The sequence below is a fragment of the Lutjanus erythropterus genome, chromosome 14 (assembly GCF_056507025.1).
Source record: "Lutjanus erythropterus isolate fLutEry1 chromosome 14, fLutEry1.hap2, whole genome shotgun sequence".
NCBI classification, from domain to species: Eukaryota; Metazoa; Chordata; class Actinopteri; order Lutjaniformes; family Lutjanidae; genus Lutjanus; species Lutjanus erythropterus.
The window spans coordinates 3,579,733-3,603,861 of NC_139330.1; the positions used below are offsets into that span (position 1 = coordinate 3,579,733).

Consider the following 24,129-nt stretch of genomic DNA (forward strand, 5'->3'; position numbering starts at 1 on the left):
ACATTTATTAGAAGAAGAAGAAGAATTTCAGAAGCGGATGATTGTTAAAGAAACCCTTGATTAGAATTAATCACTGATATATCTTATTCATTTGAAGATGGATCATTTATTTTAATGTGTTCTGATAAAACACCTGATTAATTCATTTACTTCACTCACATGCTACTTTAAACTTCTGACTAATTATTTAATCAGTATAATTGTACATTATCTCATATTTTCACTGGTTTACTTGCCTGCTAGTTATCGCCTGCTAACGCAGCCAGCAGAATAGACAAACCATGATTCAGCAGATTTTTGTGGTGGATGGCAGCAGGTGGTGGTTAAATCGATGCATATGGTCTGTCGTCGTGTTTCAGGTCTTTCTCTGGACCACCAGACAGTTTCTGCGGTGTCTCGTGTCCGTCTGTCAGAGAGGGAGGAGGAGAGTCTGTCCTGTTTCCTCAGGGCCTGTGATGCTGCTCTGTCCTACCTGCAGGAGCTCGATAAGGTCTGATCCGTCTGCATGCAGAGTCTGCAGGATAGGTGTGCAGGTTTTCATGAGTGTGTAAATGTATATGTGTGTGTGTGTGTGTGTGTGTTTTCAGACGGTAACGACACCCCACACCAAGACAGCCAAAGCCAGTCTGCTTCCTCCACCTGCAGACATCGACCTGGGCTACTTCCTGCAGGCTGCTTTACAGAGTGCTTACCTCTGTTTGCTGCAGAGGGGGTGAGTCTGTACCAACACAAACACACACAACACAAACACACACAACACAAACACACACAACACAAACACAGCACCTTTTTTCTCTGTGCTATTTTGCTCTAGTAAAGCCTGATATTTTAAAAGCGCTTAAAAAAAATAACTTGATGAGTTAAAAAATGAAATAAGAAGGTTATGCCTCAATTTACAAGTCCCTTAATTTAATGTTAAATAGGTGTTAATTACTAAGTAACATATTTGAAATTTCATAGAAACTGCCCCCAAACTACCTGCAAATTTAACCAAAATTTCCATAGTAAATATGTGATAATTAGCAAGTATCAATAATTTGGTTATTTGGAGGTAATCTGGAGGTGATTTGTGGCTAATTTCCAAAATAATTCAAATATATTACTTGGTAATTACCACCTTTTACCGTGAAATAAGGGGAGGTGTAAATTGAAGCATTACCAAAAAGTATTAGAGGAAGTGGAAGGAATTTTATTGCTGCATCCATTTTTCAGTATAAGGTGCAATATTTGCATTGTTTGATTCTGAAGAATGCAAAAGTATTCAAATTAGATTACTTTTTTGGTAATGCAATGGATTACATCCCTAATTACAAAAAAAAGACATGTGTGTTCAGTACCTCATAATTTAGGTATCTGTGTTTACATTATGTCACATGACGGTCATGCAGCATGTTTAATGGCTGCTGTCTTTGCTCATTCATCCTCGTCTGTGATGCAGGAATTAATTTTATCAAGTGAGGAGGAGAAAACTTTTTGAGCACCACTCAAACTGAGTGCAACAGTGTTGCATTTTAATTTATGACCAGCAGGTGTCAGTGTTGCTCTTAGAACCAGAAAAGCAAACTGTCACGTTCACTCAGTGTGCAGTTTATTAGGTACACCTAGTTCAGAGTAGTACTGTCTAATAAAGGATTCCTGCAGTAAATTCTCCTTCATGACTTTTGTAAAATTAACTGAAACTGCTGAAGAGAGGTGTTGATGATTATTTTGGAGGTTGCAGTTTTTTTGCTATCATTTGTAGGTACAGTGGACAAAATATTAAATCAGTAACAACTCTGCATACGGCTCAAGTTATTGTAAAAACTCTCTATACTGTTTATCTGGCAAGCTGTGACCCTGAAAGTGAAGCAGTAAACAGTCAGAACATCAGTGCTTTTGTTCACCAGAACCTCTTTCTCACTCTGTACCGTCAGCCTCTTTTTTTCTTCTTATTTGCTTTTTCAGTGTTACACCTTCACAGTCTATACATCACACTGATGTACGCCTACTGTGTGTGTGCATGTGTGTGTGTGTGTGTGTGTGTGTGTGTGTGTGTTAGTCATCTTGCGCAGGGTGCTCACCAGCTGCGTAGGGTGCTCAGGGTGGTGGAGTCACGAGGGTCTCAGAGCTTCAGGAGGGTGAGATGTCACACAAACACACTATCATCCACAAACAGTTTCTGTAGTTTGCACTGCATCTATAATGTGTTATAATGCGCTACAAGATCAGTTTCAGATTCAGTACCATTTTCAATGTAATAGGAAAAAACTGATAGTTACCCATGATGCCGTGGGTATATATGTCTTTGTCTTTGAGACAAACTGTGTTTACTGACAATGGTTTTCCAAAGTGTTCCTGAGCCCATGAAGTTTCCTTTATACAATGATGTGGGTTTTTAATGCAGTGCTGCCTGAGGGGTCAAAGGTCACAGACGGTGTTGGTTACGCGCTCCTTACGTGCAGAGATTTCTCTGGATTCTCTGAATCTTTTCATGTTATTATTGATTAAAGGTGGTGAAATCTATAAATTCCTGCAGTTTTGTATTGACAAATATTGTTCTTAAACTGTTGGACTATTTGCGGTTCTGGCTAAAGTTGTGGTAGTTATAATTTGCTGTGACTCAGATTCTTCTTATACATTAGCATCACCATTTTTAATACTTTGTAACCTTGTCGTATGTTATTACAAACATTTATAAAGGCTTTATAAATCCATGATCACGTCTTATGAATGTGCATATAATGCATTATTGACATGACCTTCATAGAAAGTGTTTTATGTTGTATTACAGATCATGGATTTGCAGTGTTCCATTAATTCACTGTTGTTTCCTCTCAGTCTGCAGCGAGGAAGCTGGCTGAGGTGCTGCTGAGCTCCGTGAGTGAGGACAGCTACTGGCCCCCGCTGGGGCCTCCACCCTCAGCCTGGCTCCACAGAGAGGGAGCCGCCGCCTCCAAAGACGCCATCTACCCCACCGTCAAACCACCGCAGCGCTACAGCACCGACTGGTCTGTATTGTGTGTTTCGTTCTGCCTGTTTTCTCCCATCCCGTTTATCCAACTTCGCCTGCAAATCCAGGATCAACATTTCAGAAAGTTGATGCCTCCTGTGATTGTTTTTGTTGCTCCATTGTGTCGACTCACCTTTGTGCTCACGGCAGTTATCTACAGGTGTCACTTTCCTTTGTCAGAGTTGCACTTTCAGCCCGTGTGGTATCAGTTTTGCCAGAGATTCTATCCAACCAACAACTGCAGCACTCATCAGTCGGTGCCAGTTTTCTTTGTCCAACAGTTTTTTTTTGGTTTTTTTTACTGTGAGTCATCATCAGGGAGGTGTGAATCTGAGCCATGTCTCCACAAAGTAAAAAGACTTTCACACAGAAAAGTCAGGTAACAGACCTGCCTGCAGAGTGCTCACAGGCGACCAGTTTACACCAGGTCGTTCAAGGTGAGAAAACCCACGGCACACACACAAAGTGTTTAACACACCTCCTCTTATCAGTGTGGTTTGGAGCTGCACTTGCATGAAGAAAAAGTAAACAACCTACCTGTGAATATGCAACGGACCAGAAACCAGATTTTTTACTCATGGCCCAACAAACACATGATTTTGTAGCCTTCTAATTAATTAACTGTCATTACTGTTCATATTTAGGTTGTTCACATAGAAATTGAGAAATATGTCAGAGAAAAATAAAACATATGTTGGTTGGACGAGGACAGACCTGACAACATACTGTATGTGCCTGAAGTACACCTTTGACAAATGATACTGAGACACAACACTGTAGTAAAACCAAGGCAGTGAGCACAGCACAGGATGTAAGGTTTAAGATAGGCTTAAGCATGTGCACTGTTATAACAATCCTGTAAAAGAGCAGCCTGCACCCTCTATAAAGAAAGGTTGAATAAGAAAATAAATGTTTAAACTGATAAAAAAAATGTGATCAGTACAACTAGACTATAAATCATAAAAGACACAATGAATGTTCTTCCTGTGACTTTTATTTTTTTTCCTCCACAGTTAGCGATATGGTCAGCTGAACTGGGAAATCAGAAATCTCAAAGCTAAAACCAATTATCTTAATTAGCCTTTAATGACCTGTGTGTGGCCGAGCAACTGAACGCAGCTGCATTATGAAGCCTGGAAGTTCTAGACCAGCTGAACCCTTATTTCTAAACTACAGCTGAGCTGCATTTTTTAACACGTTGAAACTGGAAAATACGACATAAAAAACATAACAGGACAAAGCATAACATGACATGACATAGCATGACAGCCTAGCATAGCATGATATGACAACATGATAGTAAACCATAATTTGACTTAATGTAACATGGTATACCAGCATGACATAGCATATAATAACATCATAACATAACATGACATGACATGACATGACATGACAACAGAACGTAACTCAACATAAACATAAACAAACATGACATAATATAAAAAAACAGCATAGCACATGGTATAACATGACTTACACACACACTAACATAACATGACAAAGTAACATGACATGATAGCATAACAGCAAAGCATGACATATAACAATATAATTACATAGAATAACATGTCATAAGTCAACATGACATAACAGCATGACATAGCATAAGAAACATGACAACATGACATGTCAAGATAACAGTACGTAGCATGACTTAACATAACATAACATAGCATGATAGCATAAGATAGCATAGCATGACATGACAGCACAAGACAAATCATAATATGGCATAATGTAACATGACATAACAGCATAACATAGCATGACAGCATAACATTTGAATACCGTGGCATAACATGATATAACATTAAGTGACATACTGCAACATAACATGACATAACAGCATAACATAGCATAAATTAACATGACATCATAACATCACATCACATGGCATAGCATTACATGACAAGGCAATAACAGCATGACAGGGCATAAGATAACTTAAAGTGACATACTGCAACATAACGTGACATAGCATAAAATAACACGACAACAATGATAGCATAACTTAACATATTCTCATGTGATAACATAACATACATCTAAAGACATAACATAAAAGCATAGCATAGCATATGACATAATATGACTTAAAGTGACATACCGTATCATAACATGACATAAAGTGATATTCATTGGGGATCAAAATGCATTGCACAGTCCTGAGACAACCTTCTGGTTATCTGCATGAGCACAGTGAACTGTATCAGCGTTTTGTTGCCTCGTCTCTACATTTCCCTCTTTGCAGGGATCCTGCGCTCGTTGCTCAGGCCCTGCGAGCCATACTTAGTCACCGCCACATGACTAATCCTGCCCACACTATCATAAGTGAAGATCTAAATCCATGTCTGAGATTAGAAGGAGAGTAGGAACAGGAGACTTCACCCTGAGGAATAGCTGTGCTTCAGTATTGTTCATGGCTTTTGTCATCGGTTAGCTCTTTTGAAAAGGCCACAACGGTGTCCGCTAAACGTGTCCTCTGATAGGACACGGAGCCGACCAGAGAGCAAAGAGACGCAAAGAAAGTGATGAATGAGAGAGATAGGAGAGGTACCAACGGAAGAAATGAAGGAGAAGTGTGTGTGTGTGTGTGTGTGTGTGTGTGTGTGTGTGTGTGTGTGTGTGTGTGTGTGTGTGTGTGTGTGTGTGTGTGACATCCGAGATAATGCTGTGTGGTGATACACCCACGGTGGTCCGTGTTTTGTTACAGCATCACAATTGAGACAGAAACTGGACACTCCCTGCAATCTGACAATCTACCTCTAGAGAAGCTGTGTGTGTGTGTGTGTGTGTGTGTGTGTGTGTGTGTGTGTGTGTGACTTCCTGTTTTTTGTTGTTTTTTACTCCTGTTTCCTGTGTCCTGGCAGTTGCTTCTGTCCTCAGGACGTCGTGGAGGAGGCCGTGCTGCTGCTGCTCATCACAGAGTCCATGGTGAGACACACACACACACACACACACACACACACACACACTCCTCAGTCTTCGTCTTTATGCTTTCAAAACACATGCATGGAATAGACAAGGGCTGCAACTAATGATGATAATCTGTCGATTATTTTCTTGATCAATTGATTAGTGGTTTAGTTTATAAAATGTCCATCATTGTTTCCCAAAGTCCAAGATGACGTTCTCAAATGTCTTGTTCTGTCCACAACCCAAAGGTATTCAGTTTACTGTCACAGAGGAGTAGAGGAACTGGAAAATATTCAGATTTTAGACTTTATTCTTAAAAAATTGATCAAATCGTTTAATCAGTTATCAAAATAGTTGGCAATTAATTAACAACAATCTATTAGTCACTGCAGCTCTACTCTCTTCAAAGTAAAGGTGCTAACTAGAACCATAACAGGTTCTTTTGCTTCACCCCATTGGAGAATCCTCTTAGGTTCCTGGTAGAACCTTTTTTAAAGATTCCACTTGGAACCCTTTCAGAGTTCTACCTAGAGCCCAACATAAAGGTTTACACCTAGAATGAAAGGTTTCACCTAGATTCCCTTGTGAGAGGTTCTAAAGGAGAACCTTTCTACTCCAAATCTTTCCACCTTCTAAGGGTGCTTAGAAGAACCCACTCAGGGTGTTCTACCAAGAACCTCTTTATATTTGAAGTGTTTCATCTAGAACCCACTCAAGGGCACCATCAAGAACCCTTTTATGTTCCAAGAGTTTTGTCTAGAACCCACCCAGAGAGTTCTACTGAGAACCCTTTTATATTCCAAAGGTTTTATCTGGAACACACCCAGGGGGTTCTACCAAGAACCCTTATGGTAAAGAGAACGCTTGACAAAAGAGTCCTTCAAGAGTTCTTCAGAAGCAAATTCCTCTGTGTGGAACCTCATCCCTTCAGGAAGAACCCTTTTGGAGTTTAGAATAGATACTGATCATCCATCTCTCTACCTTCCCTTTCCTTAGTTTTTGTCTTCGTTCTCTGTCCTCCTCCTCCTCCTCACTCTGCGTCTCTGTCCGTCCAGGCGAGCGGTGAGGCGGTGATCAGTCGTCTGCCGGATCAGGTCGAAGCTCGTCAGGCCAGCCTGCAGGATGCCACCTCTGTCTACGACCTGCTGACCATCGGCATGGCCAGGCGGGGGCAGTATGCCATGCTTTCTGAGGTGCGCGCGCACACACACACACACACACACACACACACACACACAGACACACACACTCTCTCTCTGCTGGAGGTCTGAGGGGAGGAGAGATGAGATGTGGTAGTGAGAGCTTTGCCTTTGCCAAACTTTTTAATGAATGTCCTTATCACTCTGAGCGAAGGGATTATGTGTCTTTTTCCCTCAGTCTTCCCCCGTCTCCCAGCATCACCCTCACCGTCTGTCTTTTCATATTTCATCCCACTGGTGGTGGCGGTGGCGGTGGCGGTGGGGGGGGGGGGGGGTTGTCGCCCCCGTGGTGCCCCAAGTATTTTAAAAAAAATGCTGCAGAAGTGCCCTCTTGGATGCCCCTATTGCAGATTAAAAGTCATAAATGCCCTGAAGAGAGGCCCAGTTTTCAAGACAACACGCCCACTAGATTGAGTTTCCAGTGGACAAAATGTGATCAGGCCAGTGGACAAATATAATTAAGTGCCCTCCAGAGTGAGAGTAAACATGCTAAGGTGCCTTCTGCAGTCTCCTTCCAGGGAAGAAAACATGCTAAAGTGCCCTCTAGAGTGTACTTCCAGTGGACAAAATGTGATCAAGCACCCTGTAGAGTGTACTTTCACCCCTTCCCACAGATACTCTGAGTCCACCGCCACTTCATCCTCCCTTTTTTTTTCTCTCTCGGTATCTTGCTCCAGATTCCTCCTCCAGTTTCTCACTTTTTTTACAAGCTCTGCTACCCCCCTGCTGTGACCTCTACCCAGATGTGGGAAGTTGGGGAGGTGGAGGTTAGAGGGGTCATCTCAAATTAGGTTTGTCCACCTGTCTGACTGATTCATAGATAGCATCAGTCATCTTATAGGGAGGACCACACACACACACACACACACACACACACACACACACACACACACACACACACACACACACACACACACACACACTCTGAGGTAGCTCCACCTTGGCCAGTGGATCAGTTTGCTGATATATGAGGCCAGTATGAGCCATTTATTAAAGATTAGATGTCAGACAGTCAGTACCATCCATCTCTGATGTGATGAATAAGATTCACATTGATTGATTACAGACTTACTGAAACATTAATCAATCTGTGCAGTGTCTGCAGCAGGTTCTGATTTAATATCAAATTTCAGTCGGAGGATACACAAGTATGTATTAATATTATTAATAAGGTTGGATTCTGCACACATGTTAACATCCTTATGGGCATATAATGACTTGTTTGGGAATGTAGAATAAAATGAGCTAATGGCACTGATGGAAGAAATATTCAGATTAGGGACAGATACAAATATTAACGATAACCGTGATATTTTAAAAATTAAATATTAATATCATGTTAACTTCTGTAAAGTTTTCTTTTTGTCGAGCCAAGCTTGTTGCAGGCGAATAATTGGATATGTGTCAGTTTTATAGCTTCATATCAGGTTATTCTATATAATCCTGACCTGTGATTTGACCTTTGACCTTATTTGGAAGTTCCTGTCTTCTGCCTTTGCATTACTTACCAAAAAATATTGGGTCATACCAAAACAAAAGGCTGTATCTTTAATTTTATCTGATCACTTTAGCTTTTGAAAGCAGTATAATAACAAATATAATAAAATACTAAGTCTAACAATGATATACAATGAAATTGCATCTTTTACTATTATTCTATACATAATTGTTATTATCATTATTTATTTACAATATTTATTATTATATTACGATACGCTTGTGAAGTTCCAAGTAACTTAAAATCAAAATATTTCAGTGGTTTTGGGACGTTTCTGAGCATCTGAAGCTACCGATATTTATTTTCAGATACATCTTTGTGGAGTAAAATTATATTCTACTAAGTGCAGTCAGTGTGTTTGGACAGTTTTGTGTTTCCTGCCTCTCAGTTTGTGTGAGCAGCAGTTGCAGTTCTGCATATTAACCCTGTAACCGAGGGGTTAAATTGGATTTGGTATGTGTGGTTCCTGATTTAGCAGGTTAACAAGGGTCAGAACCATTACACATCCAGCAGCAGGAACACTTTTAGTTTCATAACAGCAACACTTTACAAGGACACTCTTAGAATTAAACGTGCCGAGTACAACCATGAAGGGTTCTCCAGTTTGTCCCAACATGAGAACACTTTTTGGTTCCTGGTAGAACCTTTTTAAGTGTTTCTCTTGGAACCCTTTCAGGGGTTCAACCTAGAACCTGACATAAGTGGTTATACCTAAAACCATCTGTGAATGGTTTTACCCAGAACTCCCTATGAGAGGCTCTAAAGGAGAACCCTTCTATGATGTAATGGGTCCACCCAGAACCCTCTCTGCAGGTTCTATCCAGAATCTTTTCAACTTCTAAGGGTGCTAAAAAGAAGCCAACCAGGCATTTCTACTGAGAACCCTTGTATATTACAGGGGTTTTATCTAGAACCCAACAAGGAGTTCTTACTGATAACCCTTTTGTTTTCCCAAGGATTTCATCTAGAACCCACACAGGGGGTTCTACCAAGAACTATTTTATATTCCAGTGGCTTCATCTCGGGTCTACCAAGAACCTTTTTACCTTGCGAGGGTTCGATCTAGAGCCCACCCAGCAGGCTTTACCGAGAACCCTTTTGTGTTCCTAGGGTTTCATCTAGAACCAACCAGGCAGGTCTACTTAGAACCCTTGTATATTCCAAGGATTTTTATCTAGAACCCGCTCAGGGCATTCTTCCAAGAACCCTTTTATATCATGGTACAAAGAACCCTTGACAAACTTTCTTCTAAAAAGTTTTTTTTTTTGCTTGAAGAGGGTTCTTAATTGAACCCCTAGTTTAACAAAGAAACCTTGAAGAACCCTTTCTTTAAAGAACATTTCTGTCAGAAGTAAACGGTTCAGGGTACAGCCTCAGGCCTTCAGGAAGAACCCTGTTGAGTGTATACCTGTATTTTTATGGTTCATTCACCGTATTAATCCAGTTGATTCATTATTATAATTAGCGGTCCCTCGGTGCTGTTGGACATGTTGATCCGTCTCCAGCAGGACATCTTTGTCTCGGCGTTTAAACGGTCAGCAGCCGCTCTAATAAATGCACATTATTTCATCAGAACATTAGGCAGACCTTTTTCTTGATTTAGCTCACTTCTGCATGACTGACAACATCTGACTGAGCGGCGCTCCACGCCGTCCTCTGCTCGTCCACACACACATCAATCACAGTATTATGTTCTGAACCGGCGCTGAGTGGGTGGCGAGCGCTGACTGACAGTCGTTTCAAGCTGCAAAAATGGAGTCACAAAGAGCGCCCATTCACTTTAGTGACTATGTTAATGAGTAAAAAAAAATGATGTGAATAAATGTGATGTTCCTAAGCCTCGTTCTTCTGACAGTTTGAGCACAGTTTTTTTTTTTTTTTTTTAAGATTTTTCACATCTCTTTTCTTTTCTCAGTCAGAAGTTATCTGGTCAGAAATGGAGGACCAAAACTGCCAAAATTAAAAACTAATAAATGACTCAATAAATGAATTTCCATATTTCCACCTTGAAATATGTATTTCTATTCGCTGTTTATGTTTACAGTACAAGTACAGATACTTGTGTAGAAGTACTGATTCAACTTCTTTACTCAAGTAAAAGTGAAAAAGTACAGGCTCTGAAGCGTACTCAAAATATAAAAGTATGAAAGCAGCCATCTTTTACATTGTTTATCGTCTTATCACGTCTCTTTTGTCCCGTTACGTCTTTTCTGCTGTTTTTCTGTCTTGTTACGTCGTTTTTATCATTTTACATTTTGTCCCATCTTTTTTGAATTGTTACATTGTGATGTTTCGTACCTTTTTTGTCCTGTTTTGTCTTTGATGTTATTTTTCCTCTTGTCTTCTTTTTTGTTTTGTTACATTTTTTAGTCTTCTTATGTATCTTCTTTCATATTTCTTGTTGTTTTCACCTTGTTGTATCTTTTATCTCTTGTAATCAATAATTCCCTTCAAGTGCATTAAAACATAAATGTTTTGGAAATGTAAGGAGTAGAAAGTACAGATGTTTGTGTAAAATGTAGTGGGTATAAATAAATAAATACTCAAGCAAAATACAGATACCTGAAAGCTCTACTTGAGTACAATAAGTATTTGTACTTACCTGTACCTGTGTCTCTGTGCATACCAAATATACCAGGAAATGTAAAAAGGAAATAAAGATTTTTTCAGAATAAATAAGTGGAAATTCAAGGGGAAAATGATATAGCAATTAAAAAATAATAATAATTAATTACAAAATAAATAAATTACTTAAAAAAAATGCATAAATTAATAAGTAAATTGACGTTAGTAATTCGTGAATGAATTAGGCATATCAAGTCATTTATTTATTTATGCATCTTTAATTTTGTCAGTTTCGGTTCTCCACCGCCAGACTCATCCTGTACCTGTACATCCCACTTGTATGAATTTATTTGTTTGTTTGTTTATTTATATTTCTCCTCACAGTGTTTGGAGCGAGCCATGAAGTTTTCATTCAACGAGTTCCACCTCTGGCACCAGCTGGGCCTGTCACTCATGGCGGCTGGGAAGGTGAGCTCATTCCTCCTTAAATACCAGCAGCAGCCGCCGATCCTCACACACACACACACACACACACACACACACACACACACACACACACACACACACACACACACACACACACACCACGCCACACCCAGAGGAGACATCCATCTTCTGTCCATACCTCTGTCCTGTACACCCGGCGCTCCTGACTCGTGTCCAACAGACGTGCAACAAATAGCTCTCACAGATAAGAGACCAGGAGACGCTGATGGATCGTGGTTTAATCGATCTCGATTATTCAGATAATGTTATGTAAATTAATTACACAAGAAGAACAGTAAAGGGGCATTCCGCTGTCTTATCAACCTGGCTTCACTGCAGCCCACATAAACATCTGACGATTTGTTTATTTATTTGTGTTCAATTTCACTTCATCCAAAATGAAACCATATATTTTAAATGTGTACTTGAAGTTTTCCACTTTAGCTCGTAAATGTAAACAAAACACACTTGAACCTGTGCTTTTCTACATTACAACTTAAATATATGTGGTAATAGAGTTGCAAAATCAATGATTAAATTAATCACCAAATAATTTTATAATCAATTCATCGGTTGAAGTAATAAAAATAAAATAAAGTAAAATAAAAATAAAAATAAAAATTCTTTTGGAATTGGGGTTGTGCAAATTTGGATTTGTCTTATATTTTTATTAGTGCAAACTCCTCATATTAAATTAAAAATATTAAATTCTAATATGAAATACTGTCTTCATCAGTGTGTATTCAAACATACATATGCCTAGAAATAGCCATGCACTGTAAAAGCTAAAAAGTTGAGAAAAATCAATATTTCAAGGAAACAGACTGCAATAGATTTTTGCGTTTTGAAAACTTCAATTCTTAAGTTCTGAAAAAGTTTTACCAACTACTGATCTTTTGTTGAGAAAATTTACTTTTCTTCTTTAGATAAACTAAAATCAATTTTGCAACTCACAGTAACCATTGTTTTGTTTGTTTGTTTGTTTGTTTGTTTGTTTGTTTGTTTGTAGGATTCAAGTTATCTAAAGAAGGAAGTAAATTATCTCAACTAAAGATTATATGTCAGCAAAACCTTTTAAAGTTTATTTTTAAATTTAAGAATTTGAGCTGGGCTCAAAACTCAAAAATTTATTGCAGTGCATTGCCTTGAAATTTTAAGTTGTCTCAAATAATTTTTTTGCAGTGTGTATTGACCTTGTTCTTAACTCTCCTGCAATAAAAAACACAAATGTATTGATTATTAGTCTGACTGACTCAAGAGGGCTAAAGTTTAATATAATATACTTAGCATACTTACTATATTTCACCAGGGTGGGATAGCTTACAAACTTCTCGCTTTCAGTCCCTCTGTGTGTGTGTGTGTGTGTGTGTGTGTGTGACAGAAAAATTGATCTGGGTTGCAGGATAAAGTGACACTGCAGATCAATGGAGAGCTCTAGAAATAGGCTGCTCCCTAGAAGGAGAAGGGGCCGCCTCAGTGTCGTCAGATCCGCTTCTATTTAGGGCCAGCCGTGTGCGTGTGTGTGTGTGTGTGTGTGTGAGAGAGAGAGAGAGAGAGAGGGAGAGAGAGAGAGGGAGAGAGAGAGAGGGAGAGTGTGTGTACGTGCATGTGGTCCATTAATGATTGGCCTACATGTATTAAGTGACTGTGTGTCTAAATGGGTCTATTAGGGCTGTGTAAGGACAGTCGATGTGTGTTTGATACACTCGCTGCCTAAAAGCCATCCGTGTCATCTGTGGCTGCTGCCTGCACATGAATCACAATTTGTCACTAACATGTGTGTGTGTGTATGTGTGTGTGTGTGCGTGTGTGTTGCAGGGAGTCGGTGCTGTGTCTGTATTTAAAGAGTGTGCCCGGATGAGACCAGAGGACCCCTCGTTGCCCCTATTGGCTGCTAAAGTCTGCATTGGTCAACTGCAATGGGTGATTACACACAAAACATTAACATGTATACATATACACAGAATAATACACATCTAAAAACACAGGGTGAGATAATAATGATGATCTACAGGCTCGTTTTTATCTAATTAGTGCTCTTCCTTGTGATGTTTTTGCACCACATTTCCCAGAGAGACTTGTTGCGGTGATACCTTTGAATTTTCTGTGGAAGATTTTCTGTAGGTGGAGCTGTTTTCCTCGTCTGTTCAGTCATGTGGTGGCCTTTTCTGCTCTTACCAGCTCCTGTATATACAGAGTAGATACAGAGAGGCAGATGTTTACATCTACATCATAAATCTAAGGTTTAATGATACGATGAAAATGATGGGACAGGAAATATTCATTGCTGCAACACAAAGTTAGGTGAATTTTTCAGATTTTTCTTGTGAAATCTTGGTAATTTCTTTGTCTTAACCCCTCTAAAAAATAAAATGCATCATATGAAACAATCAAAAATACAACTTAAATCATCAGTTGATTAAAATAAGTGATGCAGAGAAAAAGAGCAAATAAGGACACGTGATGTAGCCTAAAAACTTTCTTTCGTCCTGCAGCATGAAGCGTATGACCTGGGCTGCAGACTGGAGTCTCTGTTCACAGTGACAAATGGACAGATCCCTTTTAGAAACACTCATCTCCTTTATTTCACCTGCCTTTTACGCTCCTTGCAGTTCTCATGCATTATGTTGCATTTCATTTGAACTGGGAAGTCAGAATTTTACAGTTGTAAAATTTAATGTTATGCATGGCTCCTGTTAAATACTGTTTAATCTCTTTCAGTCTGTTCAAATTAAAGTCTGTGAGGGGAAAACAGTCATCAGAGTAACTTCACACTAAATGCATTAGTATGCACCTTGTGATAAGAGGTCAAAAGTAGCCATTGCTTTGTATTAAGAGGTCAAAAGTAAAAAAGGGGGCTGAATAAATGCTATAATATGTAACATTTACATGTTAAAATGTCTAAAAACACTAGATATGTCATATATTTTATGTATTGTGTATTTAGATTTTCAAGATAACAGTCATTTCCTGCTAGCTCCTAGTTGTTATAGTTTCTGATTTCTGCTCGAGTCATGTCAGATAGATTTTAATCAGCAGTGGTGGTAGTTTATCACTACTTCACAGCGTCATCAGCCTGTGTCTTTTGTTAAAGTTTTAATGTGCCAGAGCGACAGAACTTACGTAAATGAATATGTTCAGATTTCACAGACAGGAGAAAGGATCTATCTGTAACTAGTGAGTCAAAAATGACTCGCAGTCAGCTTTTCATTTACTTCGATCTGCCCGCTCAGCTTCAACAAACACTCATGAGCTGATAATCTGAAGGTGAAGTTGTGTCAGAAGTCTGCAGCACATGTGCAGCAGCTTTATGGAGTAACACTCAGTGTGCGTACATAGAGAGTCACAACACAGCCGCACTGTGTCGCTAATGTTTTGGGATTGACACCGGGGTCAGACGGGCAGATACACATCCCGGTGAAGCGCGGCCAGCTCGGAGAGTCCTGCTGTTCACGATCTGGGCAGGAGGGAGAAAGTCACATCAACAGTGGTATTTAGGAGGGAGGGAGAGAGAGAGGGAGAGAGAGAGAGAGAGAGAGAGAAAGGGGTCAGAGATTAGAAAAGAGGAGCTAACAGGGGGCGAATGGAGAGAGCACATCTGTCAGTGGCTGGAGATCATGGCAGGCCGGAGACACTAAGGAGCTTACAGCCTTAATCACAATGGGACACTATGGCCATAGTGCAGTGGGGCATTACATAAATGGGCCACCATTATCCACCATCAGCCCTACTGGACAGTCTGGACTATTATCGCTTTTTCTCTCATTGTGCACGAGCCCACAGACCAGACCAGAACTTCATTATAATTTCTTCATATTTTTTCAGGCTTTCATAAGGCTTCTAAACATTTATACCCAGTCCCTCCAGGAAGTTGCACATATTTAACCAATCCCTGCAAAGTCTGCATGACCTTGCAATGTTGTGCAAACGCTGAAACTTTTCTGCAAATTTGACCAAACATTGATCATTGTAGCTCAACTTGAGTCTATTTATTCTTTAAATTATATACATTATTACTATTTTTACATTTCCTCTTGTTGATATTACTAGTTGCAAACTACATGCTGAAAATGGCAAATTAGTGCCTGGGACACTAATGCTACAAACCTAAACAGGCTAACTGCTGTTAGCTTTTCTTTTGCAGGGATGTAGTCATTTTAACACCAGAGTTTGTCTCCTGACTTGCAGATGTTCCACCAAAACAAGTTCCACCTCGACACTATTTTGTAGTAGCATCGTTGTGGGTTGGGATTAGTTCTTCCTAACCCAAAATGTTTGTAATTCGTTTAAAGAAATGCAGACAAGGCCAGGTGGAGAGACGTCTGGCTATGCAAGAATAACCATCTGCTATAGACTGTCTAAAGAGGGCCCAAGGTTTGTCATTGTTACTGACATTTATTAATGCTTTGTGCACCTTTGTAGGCGAGGTTACTTGGAATGCTCACAGAGTACAGTACTTTTTTTCAGACTTCCACTTGCCTAAAAACATCGCAGCAAGCATCACAATGTTTTAGAAAAGCTGCAGTGAAATCAGGCCTTTCACACAGCAACAATACCAAAAAACATCTGCGAGATCCTTGAGGGTTTGAATATGGAACGGTGAAGGATCTCAGACCACATGAAACCCTCTCCGAACCCATGACATCACCACAAACTGCAGGACCATCCATCTGACAGCAAAGCTGCTTTTATAAATTCCTGAAGAGCAGTTTTTGCAGATGCAAGGTTTTCACCCGGCAGCAGCGACGTGTTCCTCTTTCACACCATTCAAGAGAGGAGACAAAAAAACCCCATAATCCTCCTAAGACGTGCACGGACAGGCCGTGTGTTTAAATGACTGCCTATTGTGTGCAGGCTTTGAACTCGCAAGGACTGGATTCAGAGGAAGAGAGAGCAGAGGAGGAGGAGGAGGATGAAGAGAAGGGGGAGGGTGTCAGAGATCGCTGTTGCAATGGCGTGCTGTCAAAGGCATTACCCCCCCTACGCCCACCTACCCACCTGCCTGCCCGCCCGCCCGCCTGCCCACCACCAGCCATACCTCACACACACACACAGTGACACACTTTCTGCTCGGCTCAGAGCAGCCACACACCGCCTGCAGTCTACTGCTGTGTGTGTGGGCAACCATGTGTGTGTGTGTGTGTGTGTGTGTCCTTCAGCAAACTCTGCGTCGTCCTTCAGCTCGGACTGTCCCCGCACTAAACTCACACCAGGCTCAGACATCAATACTCTGCTCCCTGCTGCACCGCTGCCACGATTACGTCTCACTGCTTCAAAGTTTCTCCTCTCACACACGCAGGAGATTTATGTGTGTTATTGTGTTCATGACAACAGAATAATAATTCAGTAATTCAATGACTGAGTGTTTGTGTGTGTGTGTGTGTGTCTGTGTGCAGTTCGACGAGGCTGAGGCTCTGTCGCAGAGCGTGGTGTCGATGGGGGAGGAGGCCGGTGAATTTCTACCCAGGGCCTACCTGGCTCTAGGTCTCTGCTGCAGTCTGCAGGCCTCTGAGGGTAAAGACACACAAGCTAACACGTGGACTGGAGAGAATATCCTCTGGGTTTGAGGACTGGTTGCTTCCATACATAACATATACTTGTTCTCCTAGAATATAGCAAACCTGTAAGTGTGGTGAGTAAAACTTTGGTTCTGTCCTCTTCTTTTCAGCCACTCTGAAAGCTGATCGTGATGAATTCAACAAAAAAGCACTACAGGCTTTGAGCAAGTAGGTTCTGCTTCTTCTGTTCTCCAACATGTGTGTCTCTCTGTTTATCAGTTGCTGTACTATCACTCATTTCTTACCTACTGTATATGTAGCATTTTATCTTTAGCCACACTAGTAATCCATCCAAATATTGGATGATGATGATGAAATATGGATCCACACATTCATGTTCCTCTCAAGATTAATTATAATTACTATTGTGACACTATCAGGTCAAACTAATGACATTTCCATCAACCTACTTTGTGTTTGATGCCGTGCTAACACACTATGCTAAGATGCGTCAGCATGTTAGCATGGCTGAAGCATATTAGCGTTGTTGTTGCATGTTAGTATGCAGATGCTAGCATTTAGTTCAGTCTCACAGAGCCACTAGTGTGGCTGTAGACTCTTAGTTTGGCCAGCTGTCAAACAATGTAGGCTAATGTTTTGTTTGTTGAAGTCTGTCTGTCTCTCCTCCACAGAGCTTATTCACTGGACCTCCAGGACGCACAGATTGCCATGTATCTGGCTCTGCAGCTCGCACTCGTACGCCAGGTATAAGCAAGCAAATGTTTTGTCAATAAACAACAGGCATTAATTATTAGAAAACTTTGCAGATTGTAAGTTTTACCTGTGTGTGTATGTGTGACAGGTATCAGCAGCCTTAGAGCCCCTGCAGGCAGCTTTATCTCTCCGTGGGGACGACTTACACTCGCTCCACCTGCTGACCCTGCTGCTGAGCGCCCAGAAACACCACCGTCATGCTCTGGACACCCTGGGCCTGGCCCTCAGCCAGCACCCCTCCAACTTCAAGTAAAACCCACTAAACCAGCCCACACACACACGCACACACACACACAGAGGCAACACAAACTGTTGGTCGATCGCTGTACAGAGGCACTTTTTAGACTGTTTGTTTTGTTTTTTTATGTGTGTGTGTGTGTATGTGTGTGTGAGAGAGAGAGAGAGTGGTGCAGTGAGTGCCTGTCCTAACACTAGTCCTCTCTGTACGGATAGGGTGTCTCAGCTCCACTTTGTTGGAGGCCAAGCACACACACACACACACACACACACACACACACACACACACACACACACACACACACACACACACACACTCCTTGACGCCTTATTTAGACGTGCCGGAGCAGCAGGGGCCTGCATTGCGGTACCTATGTCCCTCATCCACCCTTACCCTTTAACACTGCAGCGCTGACCTGAGCCCCGCCGCTGCTCTCCTGACAGCCGTCCGACTCATAAACACACCTGTCTGCTGCACTGAACAGGTGAAAACACAGGAAAAAAACTGCCTTATAGTTTTATACTTGAGTTGTTTTGGGGTCATGGAGGGATTCAGTGATTTGTTTTGGGACTCTGTAAGGACACACTGCAGGGATTGAACCTGTGACCTTTTGGTTATGGGTTGGTGTCTCTAACCGTGCGTCCACTGTTTCACCGCCATTTTCACCTCTGTGTCGTACTTAAGGCCTAATATACACAGACATGTTACATTATTTTCATTGTAGATTAATCTGTTGATCATATTCTCGATTAATCATTTGTCATCATATGATGGTGAAAAATGTCGATCAGTGTTTCCCAAAGCTCGGGATGACGTGCTCAAATTATTTTGTTTTGTTCACAGCTAATTTAGATGAAAATTACTCAAAATGATTAATCAATGACCAAAATAGTTGATGGGGTGACAGGGTTTACACTGAAAAGACTCAAAGAGGCAAAATCATATTCAGGGCTGCAATTAATGATGATTTTCATTATCAATTAATCATTTTCTTGATTAATTGATTTGTTGTTTGGTCCATAAAATGTCAGTAAAAGGTAAAAAATGCTGACATTTGGAAAAAAAGCAGATAATATTTACATTCAAGAAGCTACAACCAGAAAATTTGAACATTTTTTCTTTAAAAAGACTCAAAATAATTAATTGTCAGCTCTAAATATTGTATTATCTCATTTTTGTATTTAACTTTGGAACATGTAATTATCACGATGATGGAAATTATTCTTTTTATCCCATAAATATTTATTCTGATGTACAACTCAAATAGGTAAAGTCATATTTCAGGCTGCAATTAACGATTATTTTCACTATCGATTAATCTGTCGATCATTTTCTCAATTAATACATTTTTAAGTAAATATTCACATCTGAGAGACTGAAATCAGAGAATTTGGACATTTTTCTTTAAAAAAAAAAGACTTAAAACAATAAATAGATTAGCAAATAGTTGTAGATTAAATTAATAGTTGACAGCTAATAGATTAATCGACTAATTATTGCAGCAACAAGTAATTGTAAGGACAATCGAAATTACTTTTATTCTTGTTTTCAACTCAAAGACTTAAAGTCATATGATTAAAAAACATCAAAATAGTTGGTGATTAAATTAACAGTTGGCAGCTAATCAATCAACTAATCCTTTTATGTCTCATTTTTTTTAACTTCATAACAAATAATTGTAAGAAGATGGGCATCATTCAGTTTTTTCACAAACTTTTATTGTTGTTGAAGAAAGTCACTAAATCCAGCTTAAAATGAAATCATTTGCAGCAGGTTAGCAGCAGCACAGGCCCAAAAACTTTGGTTTAAGAGGCTCCCATTATCTCCCAGTCAGGATCCCAGTCAGTCATCCTGAACAAAGCCATTAAAAGCTCGCTCATTAGCTGCGGGATGAAGCTCCATCGTCTCACAGGCGGATAACATTAACTATCCAGGCCAGTTATTTCACACTCGCCATAATATGTGAGCATGTTGCATCATCCCTCTGATGTGTTTTCTCTGTTCCAAAGCCGACTGAAGCATTTCATAATGCAGCCATGTGGGGTCAGTGTTGGCCTCCACGGTCCCGCCGCAGACAGACAGACAGACAGACAGACAGATGGGGTGCATCCATACATCAGGAGGGAGAGGAAGAGAGGAAGAGAGAGAAAAAAAACACAAGAAAATTGATGAAACAACCAAAAGAGAAGGAAGAACATGAGAGAGAGGCTGACAGGAAGGAGAAAACACGGAGACGGAACTGGAGGATGGAGGGAAGATGATGGTTTTATAATTACACGAGCTTCAGTGATCAGAACTGTACGTACGACTGGAAGATCAAATCTGTCCCCTCTCTCTGTCGACACACACAAACTCACACACACACACACACATCCTCCAGAGAGACACTTGACTGCTTTGACCCATTTAAGAGCTCTTTTCCGGGCTCAGCCAATCACATTGCACTCTGCGCCAGGAATCCCCATCGCCCCGGTAACCATGAGGTCATATGGGTAGAGCAGGCAGCATCAGTTGTTGTTCCCAAACTGTTGTTATGGAGCAAGAGAGAGAGAGAGAGAGACACAGAGATAGAGATCTATACACGGCTGCTTTAATGAGTGGAACAGATGAATTAAACTCTACAGGACAGCTGGACGATATCGCTCATTAATATGATATCCATATTTTTTTTTATTCGGCGATACGTGATAAATATCCTGATAAACACAATTTTTCTAAAATAACAACACAAACTCTCAAATATTGCAAACATCTGATGATCCTATAGAATAAAACTGATACTTCACTGTAGGTTAAAATACCCAACAATATATAAAGTAAACTATTATAAATAAAGGTTCTTCCTAAAGGGCAGAACCATTTGTTTCTGAAGAACCCTTTTTTGAAGAAAAAGTTCTTCAAGGGTTGTTGAAATCCTTGAAATGTTCCTCCACTAAAGGTTTTGTGACATGATATAAAAAGGGTCCTTGATGGAACTCCCTGAGTGTGTTCTAAATAAAACCCGTGGAATATGGAAAGGTAGAACCCTCTGGGTGGGTTCTTGTTGGCACCCCCAGGAATTGGAAAGTCTCTGGATAGAACCTGCCGAGAGGGACCTGGGTGGAACTGTTACACCATAGAAGGGGTCTCTGTAGATCCTCTCATAGGGGGTTCTTCCAAGTGGAATTTTTATGAAAGGTTCTACCAGGAACCAAAAGGGTAGAGAGTAATAAGGGATGGGCAATATGGACATCGGTGCGTTCACTAAATGTTAACACAATGAGAGTTTTGATCAATAATCATCAGTGATAGAACAGCTCTGATAAGCTCTGAAAGTTTAATGCAATCTTTAAAACGTATCATGATAAATCAGTATCCAAAGTAAGTATCTATAGGAAGTATTTATTACTTTCTAATGTATTTTTGTCGATTCCTGACATTGTTAATAAAGCATATTCAAACTGAGCCAACTGAAAGCTGCAGAGAGACAGTAGAAAGCAGAGCTCTGCACAAACCTGAAACGTGAGTCCGAGCCTGACCCGGTCCAATTCATCAGGGCCCAACTGGCCCGGGACCAACAGCTAACAACATTTTTCATCCCTCGGTCTCTGTCTTAAAGTCGAAGGACTGGTCTGAGTGCAGCAGTGCAGCAAACACAGAGTCCGGTCTGCTGCTGTATCAGAGTGTCTGTTACAACATTACATTAGACATCACTGAAGCCACACTTCAGATGGTTTCTTCCTCTCCACCATGACCCCCTTCTTACTGCAAGTCTGCAGCAACATAGATGCAATTTGACATAATTTGTGTCACAGCTGTCAGAAAAACAGGACATCAACAGGAATTGATAAGCTTGGATGCATGTGATTCTCATGGATAGAGCAATCTGATTCGATTACCATCCCTAAACATATTAGCCATTACTAATTAATGCAACTTTTATAATTAATGTTCCAAGATTATCAGTAGAATTTGGTGCCAATCACATTTTGACCAAAACAGTATCTACATACCAGGACTTGGAATTCCATACTAGTACAAAACTGTCTCTCTTTTACTCTCTGTAATAACAAAAAGGTAATTTCTTTTGTAAAAAATTAGTCCAAACATCTCAATTTCAACACAAATATTGGTTTCATACTAAGGTTTCAGACATATTAATAATCTCTTTCTTGGCTAATGCTAGTGAGCTAACATCCCCTGAAGATGTTGATGAAGGTGTCAATGCCTCACTTAAAGTTTTGTTGATCGTTGAGGGTTAAGTTACACTGTTTAGACGTTGGCTGTGGCTGCTGTGGGGGGAACTCCAAGACCACATTGTCCACATGTCCCCCCTTCAAATGTTTGTGCATTACAGATGTGCTCCCATGATTAGCAAGGTCCATCTTACAAATCTTGCAGGTAATCATTTTCTTTGCTGCGTTGAGGGTGAAATTCTCTCAGAATTTAGCTATTTTGCTTTAGCTTGTTTACCTCTCGCTTCCTGGTTGCTATTGTGCTCCTCTCAGCAGAGATGGGAAGGAATGGGAACATGGCTCACTCAGTATACCGTGCTAAATCATACTAAAACAATGCAAAACCATGCCAAACCAATGCTATAACTAAACAATGCTAATACAATGCTAAAACAAGTCTGTTGCTATTGTGCACCTCTCAGCAGAGATGGGAAGGAACAGGAACATGGCTCACTCTCTGAACCATGTTGAAACAATGTTTAGTTCAGCTCCACGGCGTTAAAAACACTTGGGATGATGTAACCAACAAATTCTCAACAATTGACTTCACTGGCAAATAATTTTGTCCTCGGTCTTTGTTGACTACATTGACTAATCATCGCACCCCTAAATTTGATTGGTACCATTAAAAGTACCAAGTTCAGTACCCAACCCTAATTATTCAGATGTAATGCAACACGTCTTTGTAACGTTTGATTATCGACAGTGTTTTAGCCTTGAACTCAGTAATATGCACATGAAAATGAAACCAGAGTATATCAGTACCCTCGGGAGCTGTCGGGCTGAGGCCGAGCCGCAGACCTCGGAGTCAGAGAGGAGAGATAGATGAGGAGAGATGGAGGGATGGAGAAAGGAGGTGTTTTCTCAGTAACAAGCTCATTGAATATCATTTGCTTTGGATGTGTGAGCGAGCAGCAGAGATCAAAGCTTATATCGTGCATGGTGCTGGGCATGCCGCGACTGTCGTGTGTGTGTGTGTGTGTGTGTAGTTGTGTGTGTTGTGGGGGTGGGGGTGGGATGTGGGTGTACGTGTGTACAAGATCGTAATCTGGGATGTTTGTGTGTGTGCGTGTGTGTGTGCATGCATTCGTGTGATTCTTGTTAGCCACTGCCTCTCTGCACCACAGCAAACTGTCAGCTCGCTGTAGCACACCGAATTCCTCCTTCCTCCTCCTCCTCCTCCTCCTCTTCATCCTCCTCACCCCTCAGCTTCTGTCTTTCTCTCCGTCTCCTCCATCTCTTCGTCTTCCTCACCATCTCTTTCTCCACTTGCCTCTCATCTTTTTTATCTCTCCGTCTCCGTTGCTCCCTTTTCTTTGAAATTTTAATCACCCAGTAAACAGGCATGCATTTCAATGTGAAATGGGATTCTGCTACAGATTGAGAGAGCTGAGGCGAGAGGGGGAGGGCTGTGTGTGCATGTGTGTGTTAGTGTGTGTGTTAGTGTGTGTGTCTGTGAGAGAGAGAGAGTGATCGTGGTCTCGCAGTTTGTACTAAAGAGAATGATTAATCCCAGCCTTTGATTCTGCATTCATCTAACGGGATGTTGCAGCATGAGCAAGTGTGTGTGTGTGTGTGTGTGTGTGTGTGTGTGTGTGTGTGTGTGTGTGTGTGTGTGTGTGTTTGTGCATCCGTGTGAGTATGTGTATTAGTGTGCACATGTGTGCCAGGCTTATGCTCTGCTACACAAAGCAAGCATGTCTGCACAGGCTTGTGTGTGTTAATCTCTATGCATGTAGTGTCTATACA

At 40.7% G+C, this 24,129-nt stretch overlaps 1 protein-coding gene across 1 annotated transcript in view; it reads left to right on the forward strand.

Annotated features, from left to right (window-relative positions):
- ttc7a (tetratricopeptide repeat domain 7A) overlaps positions 1 to 24,129 on the forward strand; it is a 65,773-nt gene that overhangs the window by 12,602 nt on the left and 29,042 nt on the right. The window contains exons 5-16 of the mRNA XM_084736293.1: positions 360 to 490; positions 588 to 712; positions 2,039 to 2,117; positions 2,818 to 2,987; positions 5,863 to 5,926; positions 6,964 to 7,101; positions 11,555 to 11,638; positions 13,475 to 13,579; positions 17,053 to 17,170; positions 17,325 to 17,382; positions 17,847 to 17,919; positions 18,017 to 18,177. Coding sequence (XP_084592419.1) covers positions 360 to 490; positions 588 to 712; positions 2,039 to 2,117; positions 2,818 to 2,987; positions 5,863 to 5,926; positions 6,964 to 7,101; positions 11,555 to 11,638; positions 13,475 to 13,579; positions 17,053 to 17,170; positions 17,325 to 17,382; positions 17,847 to 17,919; positions 18,017 to 18,177 — 1,306 coding nt within the window. The remainder of the gene's footprint in view (positions 1 to 359; positions 491 to 587; positions 713 to 2,038; positions 2,118 to 2,817; positions 2,988 to 5,862; positions 5,927 to 6,963; positions 7,102 to 11,554; positions 11,639 to 13,474; positions 13,580 to 17,052; positions 17,171 to 17,324; positions 17,383 to 17,846; positions 17,920 to 18,016; positions 18,178 to 24,129) is intronic.